The 27,399-nt window shown below is 51.5% G+C and overlaps 1 protein-coding gene and 1 pseudogene across 1 annotated transcript in view; one reads left to right on the top strand and one right to left on the bottom strand.

Annotated features, from left to right (window-relative positions):
• Positions 1 to 22,322, top strand: part of EHMT2 (euchromatic histone lysine methyltransferase 2) — a 31,874-nt gene extending 9,552 nt beyond the window's left edge. Inside the window, exons 12-29 of the mRNA XM_058822501.1 lie at positions 490 to 611; positions 1,888 to 2,031; positions 3,871 to 4,112; positions 5,650 to 5,835; positions 6,870 to 6,952; positions 7,964 to 8,070; positions 9,295 to 9,417; positions 10,223 to 10,324; positions 10,923 to 11,034; positions 12,150 to 12,318; positions 13,756 to 13,923; positions 14,768 to 14,912; positions 15,790 to 15,867; positions 16,926 to 17,041; positions 17,745 to 17,831; positions 18,480 to 18,558; positions 19,254 to 19,429; positions 20,827 to 22,322. Of these exons, the coding sequence (XP_058678484.1) occupies positions 490 to 611; positions 1,888 to 2,031; positions 3,871 to 4,112; positions 5,650 to 5,835; positions 6,870 to 6,952; positions 7,964 to 8,070; positions 9,295 to 9,417; positions 10,223 to 10,324; positions 10,923 to 11,034; positions 12,150 to 12,318; positions 13,756 to 13,923; positions 14,768 to 14,912; positions 15,790 to 15,867; positions 16,926 to 17,041; positions 17,745 to 17,831; positions 18,480 to 18,558; positions 19,254 to 19,429; positions 20,827 to 20,980 (2,393 nt within the window). The 3' untranslated portion in view covers positions 20,981 to 22,322. The remainder of the gene's footprint in view (positions 1 to 489; positions 612 to 1,887; positions 2,032 to 3,870; positions 4,113 to 5,649; positions 5,836 to 6,869; positions 6,953 to 7,963; positions 8,071 to 9,294; positions 9,418 to 10,222; positions 10,325 to 10,922; positions 11,035 to 12,149; positions 12,319 to 13,755; positions 13,924 to 14,767; positions 14,913 to 15,789; positions 15,868 to 16,925; positions 17,042 to 17,744; positions 17,832 to 18,479; positions 18,559 to 19,253; positions 19,430 to 20,826) is intronic.
• LOC131570177 (zinc finger protein 665-like) overlaps positions 1 to 27,399 on the bottom strand; it is a 507,112-nt pseudogene that overhangs the window by 141,264 nt on the left and 338,449 nt on the right.

Here is a 27,399-nt window from a genome sequence, read left to right on the forward strand (position 1 = left end):
TTCCATGGGAAACACTGCCCGGGACACGCCCCTAGGGACACACCCATTCCATGGGACACGCCCTGTTCATGGGACACACCCCCTGGACATGGCCCTTCCCATGTGGACACGCCCCCCCAAGCCACGCCCTTCCCATGTGGACACGCCCGCCCCAGGACACGCCCTGCACACCTGGACACGCCCCGGACGTTCCTAATTCTGCCACGCCTTTGGCCACGCCCTGACCACGCCCTGACCATTGGCCCCGCCCCACCCTGACCCTTGGCCACGCCCCTGACCACACCCACACCCTGAGCCCGCCCCGGCCCCACCCTGACCCTTGGCCACGCCCCTGACCACACCCACACCCTGAGCCCGCCCCGGCCCCGCCCTGACCCTTGGCCACGCCCCTGACCACACCCACACCCTGAGCCCGCCCCGGCCCTGCCCTGACCCTTGGCCACGCCCCGGCCCCGCCCTGACCCTTGGCCACGCCCCGGCCCCGCCCAGGCCCGGCGGAGGCGGAGCGCTTCGAGGAGCTGCCGCTGTGCTCGTGCCGCATGGAGGCGCCCAAGGTGGAGCGGGGCGGGGACCGGGGGCTGTGCATGGCCACCGAGAGCGTGGACGGACAGGTGAGCGCACCTGGGCACACCTGGGGCACCTGGGCACACCTGGGCACAGCTGGGGCACCTAAAATACACCTGGGCACACCTGGGATACACCTGGGGACATTGGGGACCGGGGGCTGTGCATGGCCACAGAGAGCGTGGACGGACAGGTGAGCACACCTGGGCACAGCTAAAATACACCTGGGGGCATTGGGGACACGGGGACCGGGGGCTGTGCATGGCCACCGAGAGCATGGATGGACAGGTGAGCGCACCTGGGCACACCTGGGGCACCTGGGTACAGCTGGGCACAGCTGGGGCACCTAAAATACACCTGGGCACACCTGGGATACACCTGGGGACATTGGGGACCGGGGGCTGTGCATGGCCACAGAGAGCGTGGATGGACAGGTGAGCGTACCTGGGCACACCTGGGGCACCTGGGCACACCTAGGCATACCTGGGTACAGCTAAAATACACCTGGGCACACCTGGGCACACCTGGGGCACCTAAAATACACCTGGGCACACCTGGGCACACCTGGGGCACCTAAAATACACCTGGGCACACCTGGGCACACCTGGGGCACCTAAAATACACCTGGGCACACCTGGGCACACCTGGGCACACCTGGGTACGGCTGGGGACACGGGGACAGGGCGCTCTGCGTGGCCACCGAGAGCGTGGATGGACGGATCCCAAAAATGCCAAAATTGTCCCCAGATTGTCCCCACAGCTCAGTGGGTGCAGCAGCCGCATCCTGGTATGTCCCAAAATGTCCCAAAATGTCCCAAAAAGGCCAAAATTGTCCCCAAATTGTGTCCCTGCAGCAGCAGCGTCCTGGGACGTGAGACCGCGAGGCTCCCAAATGACCCAAAATGTCCCCAAATGACCCAAAATGTCCCGAATTTCCCCCAAACTCTCCCCAGCTCCGTGGCTGTGGCAGCAGCATCCTGGGGACCCCAGAATGACCCAAAATGTCCTGAATTTACCCCAAATTGCAGCTGAGTGGCTGTGGCAGCAGCATCCTGGGGACCTTGAGGGTCCCAAAATATCCCAAAATGTCCCCAAATGACCCAAAATGTCCCGAATTTCCCCCGGATTGCAGCTCAGTGGCTGTGGCAGCGGCATCCTGGGGACATGAGGCTCCCAAATGTCCCAAAATGTCCCCAAATGACCCAAAATGTCCCGAATTTGCCCCAAACTCTCTCCCCAGCTGAGCGGCTGCGGCAGCAGCATCCTGAAACGTCCCCAAAATGTCCCAAAAATGCCAGAATTTGCCCCAAACTCTCTCCCCAGCTGAGCGGCTGCGGCAGCAGCATCCTGAAGCGCGAGACCATGCGTCCCTCGAGCCGCGTGCCCCTGATGGTTCTGTGCGAGAGCCACCGCGCCAGGATGGTCAAGCACCAGTGCTGCCCGGGCTGCGGGCACTTCTGCACCGCTGTGAGTGGGGGTTCGGGGGGAAAAACCCCAAAAACGGGAAAAAAACAAAAAAAAAAACGTGAAAATCCGGTAAAATATGGGTAAACTACAAAAAACGCAAAAAAAACCACAAAAAATTCGAAAAAAATCACACCCAGGATGGTCGAGCAGCAGTGCTGTCCCGGGTGCGGGCACTTCTGCACCGCTGTGAGTGGGGATTTGGGGGGAAAAACCCCAAAAACAGGAAAAAACAAAAAAAACCCCGTGAAAATCAGGTAAAGTATGGGGAAATGGCGAAAAAACCGCAAAAAACGCAGAAAATCCCAAAAAAATTGAAAGCAAGGATGGTCGAGCAGCAGTGCTGCCCCAGGTGCGGGCACTTCTGCACCGCTGTGAGTGGGGATTCGGGGGGAAAAGCCCCAAAAACGGGAAAAAACAAAAAAAAACCCTGTGAAAATCGGGTAAAATATGGGTAATGTCCCCAAACCCTCTCCGACTGTCCCCAAATCCCCTTGAACTGTCCCCAAATCCCCTTCAGGTTCCCACAACCAATCTTTACGATTTTGGGGACACTTGGTGCCACATTTTTGTCCCTTTTTGTCTCTTTTTCTCCCCATTTTTAACCCTTTAGGGGCACGTTCCTGCAGTGCCACCCTGGTGCCAGTCTGTCCCCAAATCCCCTCAAACTGTCCCCAAATCCCTTTGTATTGTCCCCAGACCCCTTGAATTGTCCCCAGACACCCTTTAGGGTCCCGTAACTGAATTCTGGGCACGTTTTGGGGACATTTGGGGACATTTTGAACCCTTTCAGGGCGCGTTCCTGCAGCGCCGCCCCGACGTGCGCATCGGGCGCCGCTTCCGCCGCTGCCGCGCCTCGGGGCTCTCGGTGTCTGTCCCCAAACCGCCTCAAACTGTCCCCAAAATCCCTTTAAGGACCTGTAACCCATCTTGGTGACCCTTGGGGGACGATCCAGGAGCCCTCGGTGACACTTTGGGGACATTTTTAACCCTTTAGGGGACGTTCCTGCAGCGCCGCCCCGACGTGCGCGTCGGGCGCCGCTTCCGCCGCTTGTGCGCCTCGGGGCTCTCGGTGTCTGTCCTGGGGACATTTTGGTGACATTTGGTGACATTCGGTGACGTTTTATGACAATTTTGGGATATTTTATGACATTTTTGTGTCCCTCACAGGGGACATTTCTCGAGTGCCACCCCGACGTGCGCATTGGGCACCGCTTCCACTGCTCCTGCGTGTCGCGGCTCTCGGTGTCTGTCCTGTCCCTGTCCTGGGGACACCCTGGTGACATTCAGTGACATTTTGGTGACATTTGGGGACATTTTTGTGTCCCTCACAGGGGACGTTTCTCGAGTGCCACCCCGACGTGCGCATCGGGCGCCGCTTCCGCCGCTCGTGCGCCTCGGGGCTCTCGGTGTCTGTCCTGTCCCTGTCCTGTCCCATCCTGGGGACTCCCTGGTGACATTTGGTGACGTTTTATGACAATTTTGGGATATTTTATGACATTTTTGTGTCCCTCACAGGGGGCATTTCTCGAGTGCCACCCCGACGTGCGCATCGGGCACTGCTCCCGCGTCTCCTGCCTCGGGGGTCTCGGTGTCTGTCCTGTCCCTGTCCTGGGGACTCCCTGGTGACATTCGGTGACATTTTGTGACAATTTTGGTGACATTTGGTGACATTTTTGTGTCCCTCACAGGGGATGTTCCTGGAGTGCCACCCCGACGTGCGCATCGGGCACCGCTTCCACCGCTCCCGTGTCTCGCGTCTCGGGGCTCTCGGTGTCTGTCCTGGGGACATTTTGGTGACATTTTGGTGACATTTGGTGACGTTTTTGTGCCATTTCACAGGGGACGTTCCTGGAGTGCCACCCCGACGTGCGCATCGGGCACCGCTTCCACCGCTCGTGCGTCTCGCGCCTCGGGGGTCTCATTTTCTGCCCGCACTGCGGCGAGGACGCGTCCGAGGCGCAGGAGGTGACGCTGCCGCGCCCCGAGCCCGCCCTGGGCACTGCGGAGCCGCCCCCGGCGCCGCCCCCGGCGCCCCCCGAGCCCGCCCGGGCCCGCGGCAGGGCCGAGGCGCCCACGCCCAGGTGGGGCGCAAGGGAAAGCTCGGGGGGAAAAAATTTGGATTTTTTTTTGGGGGGGGGAAAAAATGTGAATTTTTTGGGGGGGGGAAAATGTGAATTTTTTGGGAGACAAATGTGAATTTTTTGGGGGGAAAAATGTGAATTTTTTTGGGAGAAAAATTTGAATTTTTTGGGGGGGAAAAATGTGAATTTTTTGGGAGACAAATGTGAATTTTTTTGGGGGGAAGAATGTGAATTTTTTGGGGGGGAATAATATGAATTTTTTGGGAGACAAATGTGAATATTTTTGGGGGGAAAAATGTGAATTTTTTGGGGGGGAATAATATGAATTTTTTGGGAGAAAAGTTTGAATTTTTTGGGGAGAAAAATTTGAATTTTTTTGGGGGGAAAAATTTGAATTTTTTTTTGGGAAAAAATTTGAATTTTTGGGGGGGAAAAATTTGAATTTTTTGAGGGGGAAAAATTTGAATTTTTTGGGGGGGAAAAATTTGAATTTTTTGTGGGGAAAAGTTTTGAATATTTTTGGGAGGGAAATGGGGGTTTTGGGGGGAAAAGTTTGAATTTTGAGGGGGGGAAAAAAATAGTGAATTTTTGAGGGGAAATGTTTAAGGATTTTTGGGTGGGATTTTTGGCTGATTTTGGGTTATTTTGGGTGGGATTTTTGGCTGATTTTGGGTTATTTTGGGTAGGATTTTTTGGCTGATTTTGGGTTATTTTGGGTGGGATTTTTGGCTGGTTTTGGGTTATTTTGGGTGGGATTTTTGGCTGATTTTGGGTTATTTTGGGTGGGATTTTGGCTGATTTTGGGTCATTTTGGGTGGGATTTTTGGCTGATTTTGGGTTATTTTGGGTGGGATTTTTGGCTGATTTTGGGTTATTTTGGGTGGGATTTTTTGGCTGATTTTGGGTTTTTTTGGGTGGGATTTTTGGGTTATTTTGGGTGGAATTTTTGGCTGATTTTGGGTTTTTTTGGGTGGGATTTTTGGCTGATTTTGGGTTATTTTGGGTGGGATTTTTGGCTGATTTTGGGTTATTTTGGGTGGGATTTTTTGGCTGATTTTGGGTTTTTTTGGGTGGGATTTTTGGGTTATTTTGGGTGGAATTTTTGGCTGATTTTGGGTCATTTTGGGTGGGATTTTTGGCTGATTTTGGGTCATTTTGGGTGGGATTTTTTGGCTGATTTTGGGTTTTTTTGGGTGGGATTTTTGGCTGATTTTGGGTTATTTTGGGTGGGATTTTGGCTGATTTTGGGTCATTTTGGGTGGGATTTTTGGCTGATTTTGGGTTATTTTGGGTGGGATTTTTGGCTGATTTTGGGTCATTTTGGGTGGGATTTTTGGCTGATTTTGGGTTATTTTGGGTGGGATTTTTGGCTGATTTTGGGTTATTTTGGGTGGGATTTTTGGCTGATTTTGGGTTTTTTTGGGTGGGATTTTTGGGTTATTTTGGGTTATTTTGGGTGGAATTTTTGGCTGATTTTGGGTTATTTTGGGTGGGATTTTGGCTGATTTTGGGTCATTTTGGTTCCTTTCCCCCCCAGCGCCCGCATGCGGGGCCAGGGCGAGGGCCGCGCGCCCCCCCCGGACCCCCGGGCCGAGCCCATCGACAGCTCGGGGGGGCCGGTGCTGGCCCTGCCCTCGGGGGGGGCCCTGAGCGCCCGGGGGCTCCCCCCAGGCCCCGCCCGCGAGCACCTGGAGAAGGCTCTGCTGGGCCAGGAGGCCGAAAGGTGAGAGAGACACACACACCTGGGGGGCTGCAAACACACCTGGGGGGCTGCAAACACACCTGGGGGGGAAATAAACCACACCTGGAGAAGGCTCTGCTGGGCCAGGAGGCCGAAAGGTGAGAGAGACACACACCTGGGGGGCTGCAAACACACCTGGGGGGCTGCAAACACACCTGGGACCCCAGAAATACACCTGGGCGTGTTAAAATGTACCTGGGGGGGGCTTAAATCATCCCAAAACCACACCTGGGGGGGGATAAACCAGCCCAAATCCACACCTGGAGAAGGCTCTGCTGGGCCAGGAGGCCGAGAGGTGAGTCAGACACACACCTGGGGGGCTGCAAACACACCTGGGGGGCTGCAAACACACCTGGGACCCCAGAAATACACCTGGGCGTGTTAAAATGTACCCAGGGGGGAAAATAAACCACACCTGGAGAAGGCTCTGCTGGGCCAGGAGGCCGAGAGGTGAGTCAGGAACACACCTGGGGGGCTGCAAACACACCTGGGCACACCTGGGGGGGGGAAAAACCAGCAAAAAAATACACCTGGGGGGGATAAAAACACCCTAAAGTTCCCTGGGGCTCCCTAAAATTCCTCCCAGTCCCTCCCAGTCCATCCCAGTCCATCCCAGTCCATCCCAGTCCATCCCAATCCCATCCCAGTCCATCCCAGTCCCTCCCAGTCCATCCCAGTCCATCCCAATCCCATCCCAGTCCCTCCCAGTCCATCCCAGTCCATCCCAGTCCCTCCCAGTCCATCCCAGTCCCATCCCAGTTTGATCCCAGTCCCTCCCAGTCCATCCCAGTCCCTCCCAGTCCATCCCAGTCCCTCCCAGTTTGATCCCAGTCCCTCCCAGTCCATCCCAGTCCATCCCAGTTTGATCCCAGTCCCTCCCAGTCCATCCCAGTCCCTCCCAGTCCATCCCAGTCCCTCCCAGTCCATCCCAGTCCCTCCCAGTCCATCCCAGTCCATCCCAGTCCCTCCCAGTTTGATCCCAGTCCCTCCCAGTCCATCCCAGTCCCTCCCCACAGGAGGAAGAAGCTCCGGTTCCACCCCCGGCAGCTTTACCTGAGCGTCAAACAGGGCGAGCTGGGCAGGGTCATCCTGATGCTCTGTGAGTCAAAAAAAAAAAACCCCAAATTTTGGGGGGGAAAACCCTGAAAAATCCCCCAAAATTCGGGAAAGTCCCAAAAATCCTGAGGGAAATCCCAAAAATCCCGGAAAAAATTCCGGGGGAAAATCCCAAAATCTGGGCGGGGGGGGGGAACCCAAAAATATCCCAAAATCTTGGGGGGATTTGGGGTCATCCTGATGCTCTGTGAGTCAAAAAAAAAACAAAAAAAAACCAAAAATGCCCCAAAATCTGGGGGGGGAAACCCTGAAAAATGCCAAAATTTGGGAAAATCCCCAAAAAATCCCGGGAAAAATCCCAAAAATCCTGGGAAAAATCCCTAAAATTCCAGGAAAATCCAGAAATCTGAGGAGAAACCCCGAAAAATGCCAAAATTTGGGAAAATCCCAAAAAATCCCAAAAATTCCAGGAAAATCCAGAAATCTGGGGGGAAACCCCGAAAAATCCCAAAATTTGGGGGGGAAACCCTAAAAAATTCCTGAGTTTGGGAAAGTCCCAGAATCCCGGGAAAAATCCCAAAAGATCCTGGGAGAAATCCCAAAAATTCCAGGAAAATCCCAAAATCTGGGGGGAAAACCCAAAAAAGTCCCAAAATTTGGGGGGGAACCCTAAAAAATCCCAAAATCTGGCAGGAAACCCAAAAAAAATCCCAAAATCTGGGGGGGAAACCCTAAAAAATCCCAAAATCTGGGGGGCAAACCCTAAAAAATCCCAAAATCTGGTGGGAAAACCTAAAAAAATCCCAAAATCTGGGGGGGAAACCCTAAAAAATCTCATTATTTTACCCATTTCTGGTGGTTTTTACTCCATTTTTGTGTGCCTTTTCCCATTTTCTGTGGGTTTTGCCCCATTTCCGTCTCCCTTCTCCCATTCCTGTTGTTTTTTCCCATTTTCTGTGGTTTTTGCCCCATTTCCGTGTCCCTTCTCCCATTCCTGTTGTTTTTTCCCATTTTCTGTGGTTTTTGCCCCATTTCCGTGTCCCTTCTCCCCCAGTGGACAACCTGGACCCCAATTTCCAGAGCGACGCTCAGAGCAAGCGCTCGGCGCTGCACGCGGCCGCCCAGAAGGGACACCTGGAGATCTGTCACCTGCTGCTGCAGGTGAGTGGCACACCTGGGGCACACCTGGGGCACACCTGGGGCACACCTGACACACCTGAGTGACACACCTGAGTGACACCAGTGACACCAGTGACACCAGTACGGGGCTCCCAGTGCTCCCAGTACAGCCCAAAGGGACACCTGGAGATCTGTCACCTGCTGCTGCAGGTGAGTGGCACACCTGGGGCACACCTGGGGCACACCTGACACACCTGTGACACACCTGAGTGACACACCTGGCACACCTGTGATACCTGAGTGACACCAGTACGGGGCTCCCAGTGCTCCCAGTACAGCCCAAAGGGACACCTGGAGATCTGTCACCTGCTGCTGCAGGTGAGTGGCACACCTGGGGCACACCTGTGTGACACACCTGGGACACGCCTGGGACACGCCTGGGACACACCTGACACTCCTGGGACACACCTGGGGCACACCTGGGACACACCTGTGTGACACCAGTGACACACCTGTGACACACCTGGGACACGCCTGGGACACACCTGGGACACGCCTGGGACACACCTGGGACACGCCTGGGACACGCCTGGGACACGCCTGACACACATGGGACACACCTCAGTGGTCACTCAGGGGTCACTCAGGGGTCAGTTATGGTCAGTGGTCACTCAGGGGTTTCTCAGGGGTCACTCACGGGTCACTCACTGGTCAGTTATGGTCAGTGGTCACTCACTGGTCACTCAGGGGTCACTCAGGGGTCACTCAGGGGTCACTCAGGGGTCAGTTATGGTCAGGGGTCACTCAGGGGTCACTCAGGGGTCAGTTATGGTCAGGGGTCACTCAGGGGTCACTCAGGGGTCAGTTATGGTCAGTTATGGTCAGTGGTCACTCAGTGGTCACTCAGGGGTCACTCAGGGGTCAGTTATGGTCAGTGGTCACTCAGGGGTCACTCAGGGGTCACTCAGGGGTCACTCAGGGGTCAGTTATGGTCAGTTATGATCAGTGGTCACTCAGGGGTCACTCAGGGGTCAGTTATGGTCAGTGGTCACTCAGGGGTCACTCAGGGGTCAGTTATGATCAGTGGTCACTCAGGGGTCACTCAGGGGTCAGTTATGGTCAGTTATGATCAGTGGTCACTCAGGGGTCACTCAGGGGTCAGTTATGGTCAGTGGTCACTCAGGGGTCACTCAGGGGTCACTCAGGGGTCAGTTATGGTCAGTGGTCACTCAGGGGTCACTCAGGGGTCACTGTGGTCACTCCCAGGCCGGAGCCAACATCAACGCCGTGGACAAGCAGCGCCGCACGCCGCTCATGGAGGCCGTGGCCAACGACCAGCTGGAGACGGCGCGGTACCTGCTGCACAGGGGGGGGTGCGCCTACAGCCAGGTGAGACACACCTGTGTGACGTCATCATCACACCTGTGTGACGTCATCATCACACCTGGGACACACCTGGGACACCATAGACGCACACACACAGCGGTACCTGCTGCACAGGGGGGGTGTGCGTACAGCCAGGTGAGAGACACCTGTGTGACGTCATCATCACACCTGTGACACACCTGGGACATCATAGACACACACACACAGCGGTACCTGCTGCACGGGGGGGGTGTGCGTACAGCCAGGTGAGACACACCTGGGACACACCTGGGACACACCTGTGTGACGTCATCATCACACCTGTGACACCATAGACACACCTGGGACACACCTGGGACACACCTGTGACACCATAGACACACCTGGGACACACCTGGGACACCATAGACACACCTGGGACACACCTGGGACACACCTGGGACACCATAGACACACACACACAGCGGTACCTGCTGCACGGGGGGGCTGCGCCTACAGCCAGGTGAGACACACCTGTGTAATGTCATCATCACACCTGTGACATCACAGATACACCTGTGACATCACACACAGTGTGGTACCTGCTCTGGGGGGGGGGGGGGGGGGTGCGCGTATAGCCAGGTGAGCTGTGACGTCATCATCACACCTGTGACATCACACGCACCTGAAACGCACCTGTGGCGTCACACAAACCATGACATCATCTCCACCCTGTGATGTCACTGCCTCTGCGTGTGACGTCACCGCTCCCTTTATGACCTCATTGTCCCCCTGTATGACGTCACCGCCCACCCGTGTGACGTCACCGCCCCCTTTGATGACGTCACAGGAGGAGGACGGCTCCACCTGCCTGCACCACGCGGCCAAGAACGGGAACCTGGAGATGGTGGAGCTGCTGCTGAGCACCGGCCAGGTGGACGTGAACGCACAGGTGAGCCCAGGTGTGGGCAGTGTGTCCTGGCAATGGTCAGTGTGTCCTGGGAACGGTCAGTGTGGTCAGTGTGTCCTGGCAATGGTCAGTGTGTCCTCAGTGTCCTGGGAATGGTCAGTGTGGGCAGTGTGTCCTGGCAATGGTCAGTGGTCAGTGGAGCTGCTGCTGAGCACCGGCCAGGTGGACGTGAACGCACAGGTGAGCCCAGGTGTGGGCAGTGTGTCCTGGCAATGGTCAGTGTGTCCTGAGTGTCCTGGCAATGGTCAGTGTGTCCTGAGTGTCCTGGCAATGGTCAGTGGTCAGTGTGTCCTGGCAATGGTCAGTGGTCACTGTGTCCTGAGTGTGTCCTGGGAGCGGTCAGTGTGTCCTGAGTGTGTCCTGAGAGTGGTCAGTGTGTCCTGAGTGTGGTCAGTGTGTCAGGGGTGGTCACTGACCCCTGAGTGACCCCCGAGTGACCCCCGAGTGACCCCCCGGACAGTGGGGGCTGGACCCCCCTCATCGGGGTTTGGGGTGGTCAGGGAGGGTCAGGGTTGGTCTGGGGGATGACCAGAGGGTCGGGGACGGTCACTGACCCCCGAGTGACCCCTGTGACCCCCAGGACAGCGGGGGCTGGACCCCCATCATCTGGGCGGCCGAGCACAAACACATCGAGGTCATCCGGCGGCTGCTGACCCGCGGGGCCGACGTCACCCTGACCGACAACGTGAGCGCACCTGGGCACACCTGGGATACACCTGGGCACACCTGGGATACACCTGGGCACACCTGGGCACACCTGGGCAACACCTGGGGGTACCTGAGATACACCTGGGCACACCTGGGATACACCTGGGCACACCTGGGGGTACCTGAGATACACCTGGGCACACCTGGGCAACACCTGGGGGTACCTGAGATACACCTGGGCACACCTGGGGGTACCTGAGATACACCTGGGCACACCTGGGATACACCTGGGGGTACCTGAGATACACCTGGGCACACCTGGGATACACCTGGGGGTACCTGAGATACACCTGGGCACACCTGGGATACACCTGGGCACACCTAGGATATGCCTGGGCACACCTGGGATACACCTGGGCACACCTGGGGGTACCCGAGATACACCTGGGCACACCTGGGCACACCTGGGAAACACCTGGGCACACCTGGGGCACACCTGGGGGTACCTGAGATACACCTGGGCACACCTGGGCACAGCTGGGGGGGGAATTGCCTGCACTGGGCAGTCAGTGGGTGGTCAGTGCTGGTCAGTGGGTGGCTGTGGGTGGTCAGTGCTGGTCAGTGCGTGGCTGTGGGTGGTCAGCAGTGGTCAGTGCTGGTCACTCACGGTCAGTTGGTCACTCTGTGTCAGGAGGAGAACATCTGCCTGCACTGGGCAGTCAGTGGCTGGGTTTGGCTGGTCAGTGCTGGTCAGCAGTGGTCAGTGCTGGTCAGTGCTGGTCACTCGTGGTCAGTTGGTCACTCTGTGTCAGGAGGAGAACATCTGCCTGCACTGGGCAGTCAGTGGCTGGGTTTGGCTGGGTTTGGGTGGTCAGTGGGTGGTCAGTGCTGGTCAGCAGTGGTCAGTGCTGGTCACTCGTGGTCAGTTGGTCACTCTGTGTGTCAGGAGGAGAACATCTGCCTGCACTGGGCTGGGTTTGGCTGGTCAGTGCTGGTCAGTGCTGGTCACTCACGGTCAGTTGGTCACCCTGTGTGTCAGGAGGAGAACATCTGCCTGCACTGGGCAGTCAGTGGCTGGGTTTGGCTGGGTTTGGCTGGTCAGTGGGTGGTCAGCAGTGGTCAGTGCTGGTCAGTGCTGGTCACTCGTGGTCAGTTGGTCACTCTGTGTGTCAGGAGGAGAACATCTGCCTGCACTGGGCGTCGTTCACGGGCAGCGCCGAGATCGCCGAGGTTCTGCTGAACGCGCAGTGCGACCTGCACGCCGTCAACTTCCACGGGGACACCCCCCTGCACATCGCCGCCCGCGAGAGCTACCACGACTGCGTCAGGTATTGGGGCTGGGGGCTTCTGAGGGGTCACAGGGGTCTGGGGGCTTCCCATGGGCTGGGGGGACACGGGGACAGCCCTTCCACGGGGACACCCCCCTGCACATCGCCGCCCGCGAGAGCTACCACGACTGCGTCAGGTATTGGGTCTGGGGGCTTCCCATGGGTCTGGGGGCTTCCCACGGGCTGGGGGGACACGGGGACAGCCCTTCCACGGGGACACCCCGCTGCACATCGCTGCCCGCGAGAGCTACCACGACTGCGTCAGGTGAGGGAATTGGGGCTGGGGGCTTCTGAGGGGTCACAGGGGTCTGGGGGCTTCAGGGGAGTCACAGGGGTCAGGGAACGGGGGTCTGGGGGCACAGGGACGCAGTAGTGTCAGGTGAGGGAATTGGGTCTGGGGGCTTCAGGGAAGTCACAGGGATCAGGGAGACAGGGATGTGATTGTGTCAGGTGAGGGAAATGGGTCTGGGGGCTTCTGAGGGGTTACAGGGGTCAGGGGACACAGGGACACAGTTGTGTCAATAGAGGGAATTGGGTCTGGGGGCTTCTGAGGGGTTACAGGGTCAGGGGACACAGTTGTGTCAATAGACGGAATTGGGTCTGGGGGCCTCAGGGGGCTCACAGGGTTTGGGGGAGTCAGGACAGGAGGACACGGTCGTGTCAGGTGAGGGAATTGGGTCTGGGGGCTTCTGAGGGGTTACAGGGGTCAGGGAGACACAGGGATGTGATTGTGTCAGGTGAGGGAATTGGGTCTGGGGGCTTCTGAGGGGTTACAGGGTCAGGGGACACAGTTGTGTCAATAGAGGGAATTGGGTCTGGGGGCTTCAGGGGAGTCCCTGGAACGCTCCATAGAGGATCCCATGGGGAGAATCCATTAAACGAGGGGGGGGGTCCCTGGAATTTGGGTTGAATTGGGGGGTCCCAGGGGGGTCCCATGAATTTGGGGAGGGGTCTCAGAAATTGGGGAAGGGCCTCGGAAATTGGGGAAGGGCCTCGGAAATTGGGGAGGGGTCTCAGATGGTCCCTGAGCCCCCTCCCCGGTTTGGGGTCCCTGGAAAGCTCCGTAGGGGATCCCACGGGGAGAATCCATTGAAGGGCAGGGGGGGATCCCCGGAATTTGGGGTGAATTTGGGTGGATTTGTGGGGGTCTCATGAATTTGGGGAGGGGTCCCGGGACTTGACGAGGGATCTCAGGAATTGGAATCTCCCATGAATTTGGGGAGGGGTCTACAATTTGGGGAGGGGTCTCAGGTGGTCCCTGAGCCCCCCTCCCCAATTTGGGGTCCATAGGGGATCCTATGGGGCGAATCCATTGAAGGGCAGGGGGGGGATCCCGAGAATTCACGGTTGAATTTGTGTGGATTTTGGGGTTCCCACGAATTCGGGGAGGGGTCCCGGAATTCGGGGAGGGGTCCCTGAGCCCCCGCTGCCCCCCAGCCTGTTCCTGTCGCGCGGGGCGGACCCCGAGGTGCGGAACAAGGAGGGCGATTCCCCCCTGGACCTGACCCCGGAGCGCTCCGAGGTGTGGGTGGCGCTGCAGCTGAACCGGAAACTGCGCCTGGGGGCGGCGGGCCGGGCCCTGCACACCGAGCGCATCGTCAGCAGGTGCGAACGGGTTAATTTCGGCTAATTTGGGTTTATTTGGGTTAATGTGAGGGTAATTTGGGGTAATTTGGGTTTATTTGGGGTTTATTTGGGGTAATTTGGGGTTTATTTGGGGTTTTTGTGTCCCAAACTGGGCCTGGGGGCGGCGGGCCGGGCGCTGCACACCGAGCGCATCGTCAGCAGGTGCGAACGGGTTAATTTCGGCTAATTTGGGTTTATTTGGGTTAATTTGGGGTAATTTGGGGTAATTTGGGTTTATTTGGGGTTTATTTGGGGTTTTTGTGTCCCAAACTGCGCCTGGGGGCGGCGGGCCAGGCGCTGCACACCGAGCGCATCGTCAGCAGGTGCGAACCGGTTCGTTTGGGATAATTTGGGTTAATGTGAGGTTAATTTGGGGTAATTTGGGGTAATTTGGGTTTATTTGGGGTTTATTTGGGGTAATTTGGGGTTTATTTGGGGTTTTTGTGTCCCAAACTGGGCCTGGGGGCGGCGGGCGCGCCCTGCACACCGAGGTCAGCAGCTGGGAACGGGCTTTGAAGGGTTAATTTGGGCTTATTTGCATTAATTTGGGGGTTTTCGTTTCAGGGATTTTTTCCTGATTTTTTTTATTTTTGCCATTTCTGGGTGGATTTTTTTTGCAATTTTCCCATTTCTGGCCAGATTTTCACGGGATTTTTTGCCATTTCTGGGTGAATTTTTGCCATTTCTGGGTGGATTTTTTTCCCAATTTTGGGTGGATTTTTTTTTTGCAATTTTCCCATTTCCGGCCGGATTTTCACGGGGTTTTTTGCATTCCTGTCCAGATTTTATTCCTGATTTTGGTTTTCCCCCTTTTTTCCCCCAGGGACGTGGCCAGGGGCCACGAGAACGTCCCCATCCCCTGCGTGAACGGCGTGGACGAGGAGCCGTGTCCCCAGGACTACAAATACATCGCCGAGAACTGCGAGACCTCCACCATGAACATCGACCACAACATCACCCACCTGCAGGTGCTGCCAGGGAAAAACGGCGAAAAAATGGGGAAAAACGGCGAAAAAACGGGGAAAATCGGTGAAAAAATGAGGAAAATCGGTGAAAAAATGGGGAAAAACGGCAAAAAAACAGGGAAAATCGGTGAAAAAATGGGGAAATCCGGTGAAAAAATGGGGAAAATCGGTGAAAAAATGGGGAAAAACGGCAAAAAAACGGGGAAAATCGGTGAAAAAATGGGGAAATCCAGTGAAAAAATGGCATTTTTGGGGGTGAAAAATAAATTAAAATTTTATTTTGTCGGTAAAATTAATGGGAAATGGAGATCTGGGGGGGACTGGGAGAAAAAATTGGGAAAATGGTGAAAAAATGGGAAAAAACGGTGAAAAATTGGTGAAAAAAATGGGAATTTTGAGGGTAAAATTAATGGGAACCAGGGATTTGTGGGGACTGGGAGGGACTGGGAGGGGTTTGGGGTAAAGAAACGGGGGAAAACGGCGAAAAAATGGGAAAAGTTGGTGGAAAAATGGGATTTTTGGGGGTAAAATTGGGGTAAAAATGGGATTTGGGGGACTGGGATGGACTGGGACGAACTGGGAAAAAATGGGGGTAAAATTAATGGGAAAATGGGATTTGGGGGACTGGGATGGACTGGGACGAACTGGGAAGAGATTTGAGGCATTTGGGGGGAATTTTGTGGATTTTGGGTTAATTTGGGGTAAATTTGGGGTTGGTTTTGTGTAATTTTGGTATCATTTTGGTGTAATTTCCTGTATTTTGGTGTAAGTTTTGTGGATTTTGGTTGAGTGTCGGATTCACTTTGTGTATTTGGACACTCCTGTGTAAGTTTGGGTTAATTTGGTGTGAATTCTGAGTTCATCTGGGCTGATTTTTCAGCACTGCACCTGCCAGGACGATTGCTCGTCCTCCAACTGCCTCTGCGGGCAGCTCAGCATCCGCTGCTGGTACGACAAGGTGAGAGGGGAGAAATTCCAGAAAAATACCCAAAAATATCCCCAAAACATCCTAAAAATATCCTCAAAGTATCCTCAAAATATCCCCAAAATATCCCCAAAATATCCCAAAAATATCCTCGAAACATCCCCAAAATATCCCCAAAATATCCTCAAAATATCCCCCTAAATATCCCTAAAAATACCCAAAAAATATCCCCAAAATATCCTGAAAATATCCCCAAAATATCCTGAAAATATCCCCAAAAATATCCTCAAAATATCCCCAAAATATCCTCAAAATATCCCCCTAAATATCCCTAAAAATACCCAAAAAAAATCCCCAAAATATCCCCAAAAATGTCCCAAAAATACCCCAAAAATATCCCCCCAAAACCCCTAAAAATATCCCAAAAAAAATCCCCAAAATATCCCCAAAAATATCCCAAAAATTAAAAAAAAAAAAAAAATCCCCAAAAATCCCTCAAAATATCCCCCAAAATACCCCAAAAATAGCCAAAAACACCCCAGAATATCCTCAAAAATGTCCCAAAAACATCCTCAAAATATCCCCAAAATTCCCTCAAAACCACCCAAAAATAATCCAAAAATCTCCTCAGTATTTCCTTCTTGGGGTGTTTTTAAGTCTGTTTTTGGGGTGTTTTTAAGTCTGTTTTTGGGGTGGTTTTAAGGATGTTTTTGGGCTATTTTGGGGGTACTTTAAAGTGTATTTTTGAGTGGTTTTTTAAGTGTATTTTTGGGTTGCTTTGGGCCATTTTTGGGGTATTTTTGGTGTATTTTAAGGGTATTTTTGGGCTGTTTTGGGGTATTTTAAAATGTATTTTGGGGTCCTTTTGGGGTGTTTTTAAGGATATTTTTGGGATGGTTCTGGGGGTGTTTTTGGGTTATTTTGGGGATATTTTAAAATGTATTTTGGGGTCCTTTTGGAGTGTTTTTAAGGATATTTTTGGGGTGGTTCTGGGGGTGTTTTTGGGGTATTTTGGGGATATTTTTAAGGGTATTTTTGGGCTGTTTTGGGGTATTTTTGGGCATTTCCAGAGTCCCTTTTCCCCCTCCCAGGACGGGCGGCTGCTGCAGGAGTTCAATAAAATCGAGCCCCCCCTGATCTTCGAGTGCAACCAGGCCTGCACGTGCTGGAGGAGCTGCAAGAACCGCGTGGTGCAGAGCGGCATCAAGTGAGACCCAAAAATATCCTAAATCCCCAAAATCCCTAAATTCTGTACCTCCAAAACCCTAAAAACCCCCAAATCCTGAATCCTGGGCCCCAAAATACCCCAAAATCCTGAAATTCTGCACCCAAAAACCCCAAAATCCCCAATCCTGCACCCCAAAACCCCAAAATCCTGAATCCTGGGCTCAAAAACCCCCAAATCCCCAAATCCTGCACCCAAAAACCCCAAAATCCCAAATCCTGCACCCAAAAAAACCCAAAATCCCGAATCCTTGGCCACAAAAACCCTAAAAACCCCAAAATCCCAAATCCTGGACTGCAAAAACCCAAAATCTCAAATCCTGCACCCAAAAACCCCAAAATCCTGAATCCTGGGCTCAAAAACCCCAAAATCCCCAAATTCTGCACCCTAAAAACCCCAAATACTGGACCCCAAAATTCTTCCTTTTTCCCCCTAAAATTCCCATTATTCCCCTTTTTTTCGCCCCCAAAAAACAATCCCATTTTCCCCCCAAAATTCCCAATTTTCCTCCGTTTTTCTCCCCAAAACTCCCATTTTTTCCCCTAAAATCCCTTTTTCCCCCCATTATCCCTTTTCTCCAACCAGATTTCCTATTCACCTCCCAAATCCCCTTTTTCCCCCTCCCTCAAAATCCCCATTTTTTCCCCCATTTTTCCCAAAATTCCGTTTTTTTCCCCATTTCCAGGGTCCGGCTCCAGCTGTACCGAACGGCCAAGATGGGCTGGGGGGTTCGGGCGCTGCAGGCGATTCCTCCGGGGACCTTCATCTGCGAGTGAGGGCCCCAAAACGCCCCAAAATCACCCCAAAAATGGGGCAAAAGCACCCCAAAATGGGCAGGAAAAATCCCAAAACCGGGGAGGGAAAAAATCCCAAAAATGGGGGAAAAAATCCCAAAAACGGGGGAAAACAGCCCAAAAACGGGGAGGGAAATAACAAAATTTGGGAGAAAAATCCCAAAAATGGGGAGGAAAAATCCTTAAAGAAATGTGGAAATACCCCAAAAAAAGGAGAGGGAAACTCCCAAAATAGGAAAAGGGGACCCCAAAAACGGGGGGAAAACCCTAAAAATGGGGGGAAAACCCCAAAAATGGGGAGGGAAAATCCCAGAATGGGGGATCTGAGGGGTTTGGGGGATCTGAGGGGTTTTGGGGGATTTTAGGGGTTTTTGGGGGCATTTTATTTATTTATTTATTTATTTATTTAATTTTAAGGGGATTTTGGGGAATTTTAGGGTTCCTTGAGGGTTTTAGTGATTTTGGGGTGGGTTTTAGATATTTCGCTGAGGATTTTAAGGGGGACCTAGATGAAATTTTTTTTTTTTTTTTTTTGGAAGCATTTTAGGGGTTTTTTTAGGGAATTTTGTATTTTAAAGGATTTTGGCCATTTTTGGGGTGCCCAAATCGAGCGTTTCTCGCCCCAGGTACGTGGGGGAGCTGATCTCGGACGCCGAGGCCGACGTGAGGGAGGACGACTCGTACCTGTTCGACCTGGACAACAAGGTCGGGGCTCTGGGGACCCCAGAATTTGGGGTGACGCCGAAATTTGGGACAACCCCAAAATTTGGGACGCCGGGTCTGCCCCATTCACCCCAGTGGGGGTTGGATCCCATTTAAGGGGTCCCGGGGATTTTTTTGGGGGGCTCCAGAATTTTTGGAGGGTCTCAGGGATCTTTTGGGGGGTGTCCCTAAAGGTGCCGAGACTCCCCTGGTGCGAATAGAAAGACCCCAAAAATTTTGGGAGTCACCCCAAAATTTGGGACACCGGGTTTACCCCATTCACCCCAATGGGGGTTTAATCCCATTTAAGGGGTCCCAGGAATTTTTTTTGGGTCCCAAAGATTTTGGGGGTCCCAGAGATTTTTGGGGTGTCCCTAAAGGTGCTGAGGGTCCCCAGATGTGCAGGTGAGGGGACCCCAAAAGTTCAGAAATGACCCCAAAATTTGGGACACCGGGTCTGCCCCATTCACCCAATGGAGCTCCTGCCCCTTTTGGGGCTCCCAGAAATTTTCGGGGCGTCCCTAAAGGTGCCGAGGGTCCCCAGATGTGCAGCGAGACCCCATTAGAGCACCGAGAAAACCCCAAAATCCCCCAAACCCACCCCAAAACCGAAACCGCCGGCCCCGCCCCGCCCAGCGGTGGGCGTGGCCCCGCTCGGTGACCCCGCCCCCTCTGCGGCCCCGCCCCTGTCGCGACAGGACGGCGAGGTTTACTGCATCGACGCCCGTTACTATGGCAACGTCAGCCGCTTCATCAACCACCTGTGCGACCCCAACATCATCCCCGTGCGGGTGTTCATGTTACACCAGGACCTGCGCTTCCCCCGCATCGCCTTCTTCAGCAGCCGCCACATCCGGCCCGGCGAGGAGCTGGGGTGGGATTGATACTGATTTATATCGATTTATATTGATTTTGATAGCGATTGATTGGGGTTTGATAGCGATTGATTGGGGTTTGATAGCGATTGATTGGGGCCCATGGTGTTCATGTTACACCAGGACCTGCGCTTCCCCCGCATCGCCTTCTTCAGCAGCCGCCACATCCGGCCCGGCGAGGAGCTGGGGTGGGATTGATACTGATTTATAGCGATTTATATTGATTTATAGCGATTGATTGGGGTTTGATAGCGATTGATTGGGGTTTTGTATTGATTTATTGGGGCCCATGGTGTTCATGCTGCACCAGGACCTGCGCTTCCCCCGCATCGCCTTCTTCAGCAGCCGCCACATCCGGCCCGGCGAGGAGCTGGGGTGGGGTTTGATACTGATTTATATCGATTTATGGTGATTTATTGGGGTTTGATACTGACTTATTGGGGTTTTATATTGATTTATTGGGGTTTGATAGGGTTTTATATTGATTTATTGGGGTTTTATACTGATTTATTGGGGTTTGATATTGATCTATAGTGTTTTATTGGGGTTTGGTAGGGATTTATTGGAGTTTCATATTGATTTATATTGGTTTATTGGGGTTTTTTATTGATATATTGGAGTTTTATATGGATTTATTGGGGTTTTATATTGATTTATTGGGGTTTTGTATTTAAATATTGGGGTTTTATATGAATTTATTGGGGTTTGATATGGATTTATTGGGGTTTTATATTGATATATTGGGGTTTTGTATTGATTTATTGGGGTTTTACATTAATTTATTGGGGTTTTATATTGATTTATAGGGGTTTATTGGGGTATTTTGGGGTTTACTGTGGTTTTATTGGGGTTTCTTGGGATTTATTGGGGTTTTATAGGGTGTTATACAGATTTATTGGGATTTATTGGGGTTTTATAGGGTGTTATACGGATTTATTGGGATTTATTAGGGTTTTATTGGGATTTATTGGGGTTTATTGGGAGTTTAGAGGGACTTACTGGTGTTTTATAGGAATTTATTGGGGTTTATTGGGATTTATTGGGGTTTATTGGGATTTATTGGGGTTTTATAGGGAATTACTTTGGTCAGCACTTTTGGGACACTTAGGGCCGTTTAAGGACAATTTAGGGTAATTAAAGGATATTGAGGTACAATTTTGGGGCGTTTGGGGACATCTGTGACCAATTTAGGGCCATTTTGGGCCATTTTAGGGACATTTCAGGACATTTCGGGCCAATTTCGGGCCATTCAAGGCCAATCCAGGCAGGTTTAGGGGAAATCCAGGGACATTTGGGGCCGATTTCTCTCCAGCTGACACCACCCCGGGCCCCCCCAGAATGGGGGCCGGGTTCCGAATTTGGGGTGACCCCGAATTTTCTGTGTCCCCAACTGCAGGTTTGACTACGGGGATCGGTTCTGGGACATCAAGAGCAAATATTTCCCGTGCCAGTGCGGCTCCGAGAAGTGCAAACACTCGGCCGAGGCGGGCGGGGGGCGCGGGGACCCCCCCGAGCTGCTGCCGCCGCTGCTGGCGCTGCCGCCGCCGTGAGCGCCCCGAAATCCACGGAAACACCCCCAAAATCATCCCGGGAAAGTGCCCCGAAAATCCTGAAAAATCCCCAAAAAATTCACAAAATATTCCCCGAGCTGCTGCCGCCGTGAGCGCCCCAAAATCCACGGAAATACCCCCAAAATCATCCTGGAAAAGTGCCCTGAAAATCCTGAAAAATCCCCAAAAAATTCACAAAATATTCCCCGAGCTGCTGCCGCCGTGAGCGCCCCAAAATCCACGGAAACACCCCCAAAATCATCCTGGAAAAGTGCCCTGAAAATCCTGAAAAATCCCCCGAAAAATTCACAAAATATCCCCTGAGCTGCTGCCGCCCCTGCTGGCGCTGCCGCCGCCGTGAGCACCCCAAAATCCACGGAAACATCCCCAAAAATCATCCCGGAAAAGTGCCCTGAAAATCCTGAAAAATTCCCAAAATATTCCCCGAGCTGCCGCCGCCGTGAGCGCCCCAAAATCCACGGAAACATCCCCAAAAAGAATGCCCCAAAAATGCTCAAAAAATCCCAAAAAAATCCCCCCAAAAAATCCCAAAAAAAATCCCCGAAAATTCCCGGAAAAAATCCTCAAAAATCCCCCCCAAAAAATCCCCCAAAGTCTCCCAAAAAATAGCCACAAAAAGTTCCCGAAAATATCCCCCAAAAATCAAAGGAAATTCCCCGAGCTGCTGCCCCCCATTGCTGGCCCTGCCCCCGCCGTGAGGAACCCAAAATTCCAAAAAAAATCCCCCAAAAAATCCACAAAAAATTCCGAAAAAAATCCCCCCCAAAACCCACAAAAAATCCCGGGAAAAATCGCAAAACAACTCACCCAAAAAAATCACGGAAAAAAATCCACAAAAAGTTCCCCAAAAGAATAAAAACAAATACCCCAAAAATCCACAAAAAATCCTGAAAAAAATCCCGAAAAAAATCCACAAAAAATTCCAAAAATAAATCCCCCCAAAAATGCCCCAAAAAATAAAAAAAAATCCCCCCAAAATCCCAAAAAAGCGGCCCCCGGAATGACCCAAAACTGCCCCGAATTCCTCCTGATTTTCTGTCCCAAAGTGCCCCAGATTTACCCAAAATTGTCCCAAATTCACCCAAAATGGTTCCAGTTCAACCCAAATTTCATCCAAATTGGTCAAATTTCATCCAAAACTGCCCCAAATTGACCAAAAATGGCCAAAATTCACCCTCAACTGCCCCAAATTGATCTCATATGGTCAAAATTCACCCAAAATGACCAAAATTTCCCCAATTTTGCCCCAAATTTCCCCTTTAACCCCTCCCCCCTTTGATTGACGTTGGATTTGAACCAATAAAGAGCCTGGAACTGAAAAGGGGCGTGGTCTCATGAAATGGGCGGGGTTTGGGTGGGAGTGGGTGGGGCTGTGGTGGGAAAGGGGGAGGGGCGATTTTGGACCCCCCAAATCCCCCCGGGACCCCCAAAATCGACTCAGGACCCCCCAAATCCATTCGGGACCCCCAAATCCCCCCAGGACCCCCCAAAATCCATTCGGGACCCCCCAAAATTGACTCAGGACCCCCAAAATCCCCCCAGGACCCCCCAAAAATCCCCCAGACTCATTTCGGGGGGGGAGGAAGTGCTTTATTGGCCTTGGCCCCGCCCCCCAAGATTGGCCCCGCCCCCTTTTAGGTCGGGGGGGGGGGAGGGGCCCCCAAATCCCTGAGTTGGTGGGGGAGGGGCGGGGTGGGGGAGCCCCTCCCCCCTATGGAGCCCCCCAATACTGAACCGGCCCCGCCCCCCCCAGCCCAAAACAAACCCAAATTCCCCAAAAATGACCCCAAAAATGGGGGGGACCCCAAAACCCCAATAAAGCCGAATAAAATTCCAATAAATCCCAATAAAACTCCAATAAAACCCCGTAAATCCCAATAAATTCAAATGAAACCCCAATAAAATCCCAATAAAACCCCAATAAACCCCAATAAAACACCAATAAACCCCAAAAAATCCCAATAAAACCCCAAAAATCCCAACAAAACCCCAAAAAACCCCAATAAAACGCCAATAATCCCCAATAAACCCCAATAAAATCCCAATAAAACCCCAATAAAATACCAATAAATCTCAATAAAACCCAATAAAACCCCAATAATCCCCAATAAACCCCAATAAACCCCAATAAACCCCAATAAAACCCCAATAGTTCCCAATAAACCCCAATAAACCCCAATAAAATCCCAATAATCCCCAATAAACCCCAATAAATCCCAATAAATCCCAATAAATCCCAATAAATCCCAATAAATTCCCTATAAATCTCAATAAAATCCCATTCCGGTGAGATGGGGGCGGATCCATCCCTCGTAGACGCCCCTGTGGCTGTGCCAGGCCCATAAATACCCCAAGAAACCCCAATAAAATCAAATAAAAACCCCATAAAACCCCAGTAAAGCCCCACAAATCCCTTTTAGGGTGTTTTTAGGGGATTTTGGGGATTCTCAGGTGAGGTGGGGGCGGATGCATTTCTCGTAGACGCCCCTGTGGCTGTGCCAGGCCCATAAATACCCCAATAAAGCCCAATAAAATCAAATAAAAACCCCATAAATCCCCCACAAATCCCTTTTAGGGTATTTTAGGGTATTTTAGGGTATTTTCAGGTGAGGTGGGGGCGGATGCATTTCTCGTAGACGCCCCTGTGGCTGTGCCAGGCCGTGTGCGGGACCCCGGGCACGGAGCAGCCCCCGAGAGCCCCCCGGGCCCAGAGCGACTTCAGCCCGAACGTGTCCTGGAGGAACACCTGAAAGGGAAAAAAATCCCCTTTAGAGACCCCAAAAACACCCTAAAAACACCCTAAAAATGTCCCGAAAATACCCCCAAAATACCCTGAAAATCGCCCCAAAAACACCCTAAAAATGGCCTGAATAGAACCCCAAAAATACCCTAAAAACACCCTAAAAATGTCCTGAAAATATCCCCAAAATACCCTGAAAATCGCCCCAAAAATACCCTAAAAACGGTCTGAATAGAACCCCAAAAACACCCTAAAAATGTCCTGAAAATATCCCCAAAATACCCCCAAAATACCCTGAAAATTGACCCAAAAACACCCTAAAAACACCCTAAAAATGTCCTGAAAAAATCCCGAAAATATCCTGAAAATACCCTGAAAATCGCCCCAAAAAATACCCTAAAAACACCCTAAAAATGTCCCGAAAATATCCCCAAAATAGCCCCAAAATACCCTGAAAATCGCCCCAAAAACACCCTAAAAACGGCCTGAATAGAACCCCAAAAATACCCTAAAAACACCCTAAAAATGTCCTGAAAATATCCCCAAAATAGCCCCAAAATACCCTGAAAATCGCCCCAAAAACACCCTAAAAAATGGCCTGAATAGAACTCCAAAAATACCCTAAAAACACCCTAAAAATGTCCTGAAAATATCCCCAAAATACCCTGAAAATTGCCCCAAAAATACCCTAAAAACGGCCTGAATAGAACCCCAAAAATACCCTAAAAACGGCCTGAATAGAACCCCAAAAACACCCTAAAAATGTCCTGAAAATATCCCCAAAATACCCCCAAAATACCCTGAAAATCGCCCCAAAAATACCCTAAAAATAGCCTGAATAGAACCCCCAAAAAATACCCTAAAAACACCCTAAAAATGTCCTGAAAATATCCCCAAAATACCCTGAAAATCGCCCCAAAAATACCCTAAAAACACCCTAAAAATGTCCTGAAAATATCCCCAAAATAGCCCCAAAATACCCTGAAAATCGCCCCAAAAACACCCTAAAAACTGCCTGAATAGAACCCCAAAAATACCCTAAAAACACCCTAAAAATGTCCTGAAAATATCCCGAAAATACCCTGAAAATCGCCCCAAAAATACCCTAAAAACACCCTAAAAATGTCCTGAAAATATCCCCAAAATAGCCCCAAAATACCCTGAAAATCGCCCCAAAAACACCCTAAAAACTGCCTGAATAGAACCCCAAAAACACCCTAAAAATGTCCTGAAAATATCCCCAAAATACCCCCAAAATACCCTGAAAATCGCCCCAAAAATACCCTAAAAATAGCCTGAATAGAACCCCAAAAATACCCTAAAAACACCCTAAAAATGTCCTGAAAATATCCCGAAAATACCCTGAAAATTGCCCCAAAAATACCCTAAAAACACCCTAAAAATGTCCTGAAAATATCCCGAAAATACCCTGAAAATCGCCCCAAAAATACCCTAAAAACACCCTAAAAATGTCCTGAAAATATCCCCAAAATACCCTGAAAATTGCCCCAAAAATACCCTAAAAACGGTCCTGAATAGAACCCCAAAAACACCCTAAAAATGTCCTGAAAATATCCCCAAAATAGCCCCAAAATACCCTGAAAATTGCCCCAAAAACACCCTAAAAACACCCTAAAAATGTCCTGAAAAAATCCCGAAAATATCCTGAAAATACCCTGAAAATCGCCCCAAAAAACACCCTAAAAACGGCCTGAATAGAACCCCAAAAACACCCTAAAAATGTCCTGAAAATATCCCCAAAATACCCCCAAAATACCCTGAAAATCGCCCCAAAAACACCCTAAAAATGGCCTGAATAGAACTCCAAAAATACCCTAAAAACACCCTCAAAATGTCCTGAAAATATCCCCAAAATACCCTGAAAATTGCCCCAAAAATACCCTAAAAACGGTCTGAATAGAACCCCAAAAACACCCTAAAAATGTCCTGAAAATATCCCCAAAATATCCCCAAAATACCCCCAAAATACCCTGAAAATCGCCCCAAAAATACCCTAAAAATAGCCTGAATAGAACCCCAAAAATACCCTAAAAACACCCTAAAAATGTCCTGAAAATATCCCCAAAATACCCTGAAAATCGCCCCAAAAATACCCTAAAAACACCCTAAAAATGTCCTGAAAATATCCCCAAAATACCCCCAAAATACCCTGAAAATCGCCCCAAAAACACCCTAAAAATGGCCTGAATAGAACCCCAAAAACACCCTAAAAACACCCTAAAAATGTCCTGAAAATATCCCCAAAATACCCTGAAAATCGCCCCAAAAATACCCTAAAAACGGCCTGAATAGAACCCCAAAAATACCCTAAAAATGTCCTGAAAATATCCCCAAAATACCCCCAAAATACCCTGAAAATTGCCCCAAAAATACCCTAAAAACGGCCTGAATAGAACCCCAAAAATACCCTAAAAACACCCTCAAAATGTCCTGAAAATATCCCCAAAATACCCTGAAAATTGCCCCAAAAATACCCTAAAAACGGCCTGAATAGAACCCCAAAAATACCCTAAAAATATCTTAAAAATCACCCCAAAAACATCCCAAAAATAACCTGAAAATATCCCAAAACTTTCCCAAAAATACCCCCAAAAAAACCCCAATAATCATCCCAAAACCATCCCCAAAACACCCCGAGAACATCCCAAACCCCACCCAGGAACGCCCCCAAAACCCCCAACCCCAAATTTGGGGGTCCCGACCCCCAATGTTTTGTCCCTCGCCCCAAACTTTTGGGGTCCCAAACCCCAAATTTTCATTTCCAATCCCAATTTTTGGAGTCCCAATCCCAAATCTCGCATCCCAAACTCAAATTTTGGGGTCCTCCCCCAGTTTTTGGGGTCCCACCCCTCAATTTTGGGGTCCCACCCCCAATTTTTGGGGTCCCAATCCCAATTTTGGGGTCCCACCCCCAATTTCGGGGTCCCAATCCCAAGTTTTGGGGTCCCAACCCCCAAATTTTCATTTCCAATCCCAATTTTTGGGGTCCCAATCCCGAATCTTGATTCCCACCCCCCCAATTTTGGGGTCGCAAACCCCAAATTTTGATTCCCACCCCCAATTTCAGGGTCCCCCTCCCAAATTTGGGTTTCCAATCCAAATTTCAGGGTCCCACTCCCCGATTTCGGGGTCTCACCCCCAGTTTTGGGTTCCCAATCCCAATTTTTGGGGTCCCAATCCCGAATTTCGGGGTCCCACCCCAATTTTTGGGGTCCCACCCCAGTTTTTGGGGTCCCAATCCCAAATTTCGGGGTCCCACCCCCCCAATTTTCAGGGTCCCACCCCCCAATTTCGGGGTCCCACCCCAAATTTTGAGGTCCCACCCCCCAATTTTTGGGGTCCCACCCCCCAATTTTCGGGGTCCCACCCCAATTTTCGGGGTCCCACTCCCATTTTTGGGGTCCCACCCCAATTTTTGGGGTCCCACTCCCATTTTTGGGTCCCACTCTCCAATTTTCGGGGTCCCACCCCAATTTTTGGGGTCCCACCCCCCAATTTTCGGGGCGGGGTCCCACTCCCCAATTTCGGGGTCCCACCCCAATTTTTGGGGTCCCACCCCCCAATTTTCGGGGTCCCATCCCAATTTCGGGGTCCCACCCCAATTTTTGGGGTCCCACCCCCCCAATTTTCGGGGTCC

Source organism: Ammospiza caudacuta, chromosome 33 (assembly GCF_027887145.1).
Source record: "Ammospiza caudacuta isolate bAmmCau1 chromosome 33, bAmmCau1.pri, whole genome shotgun sequence".
NCBI lineage: Eukaryota > Metazoa > Chordata > Aves > Passeriformes > Passerellidae > Ammospiza > Ammospiza caudacuta.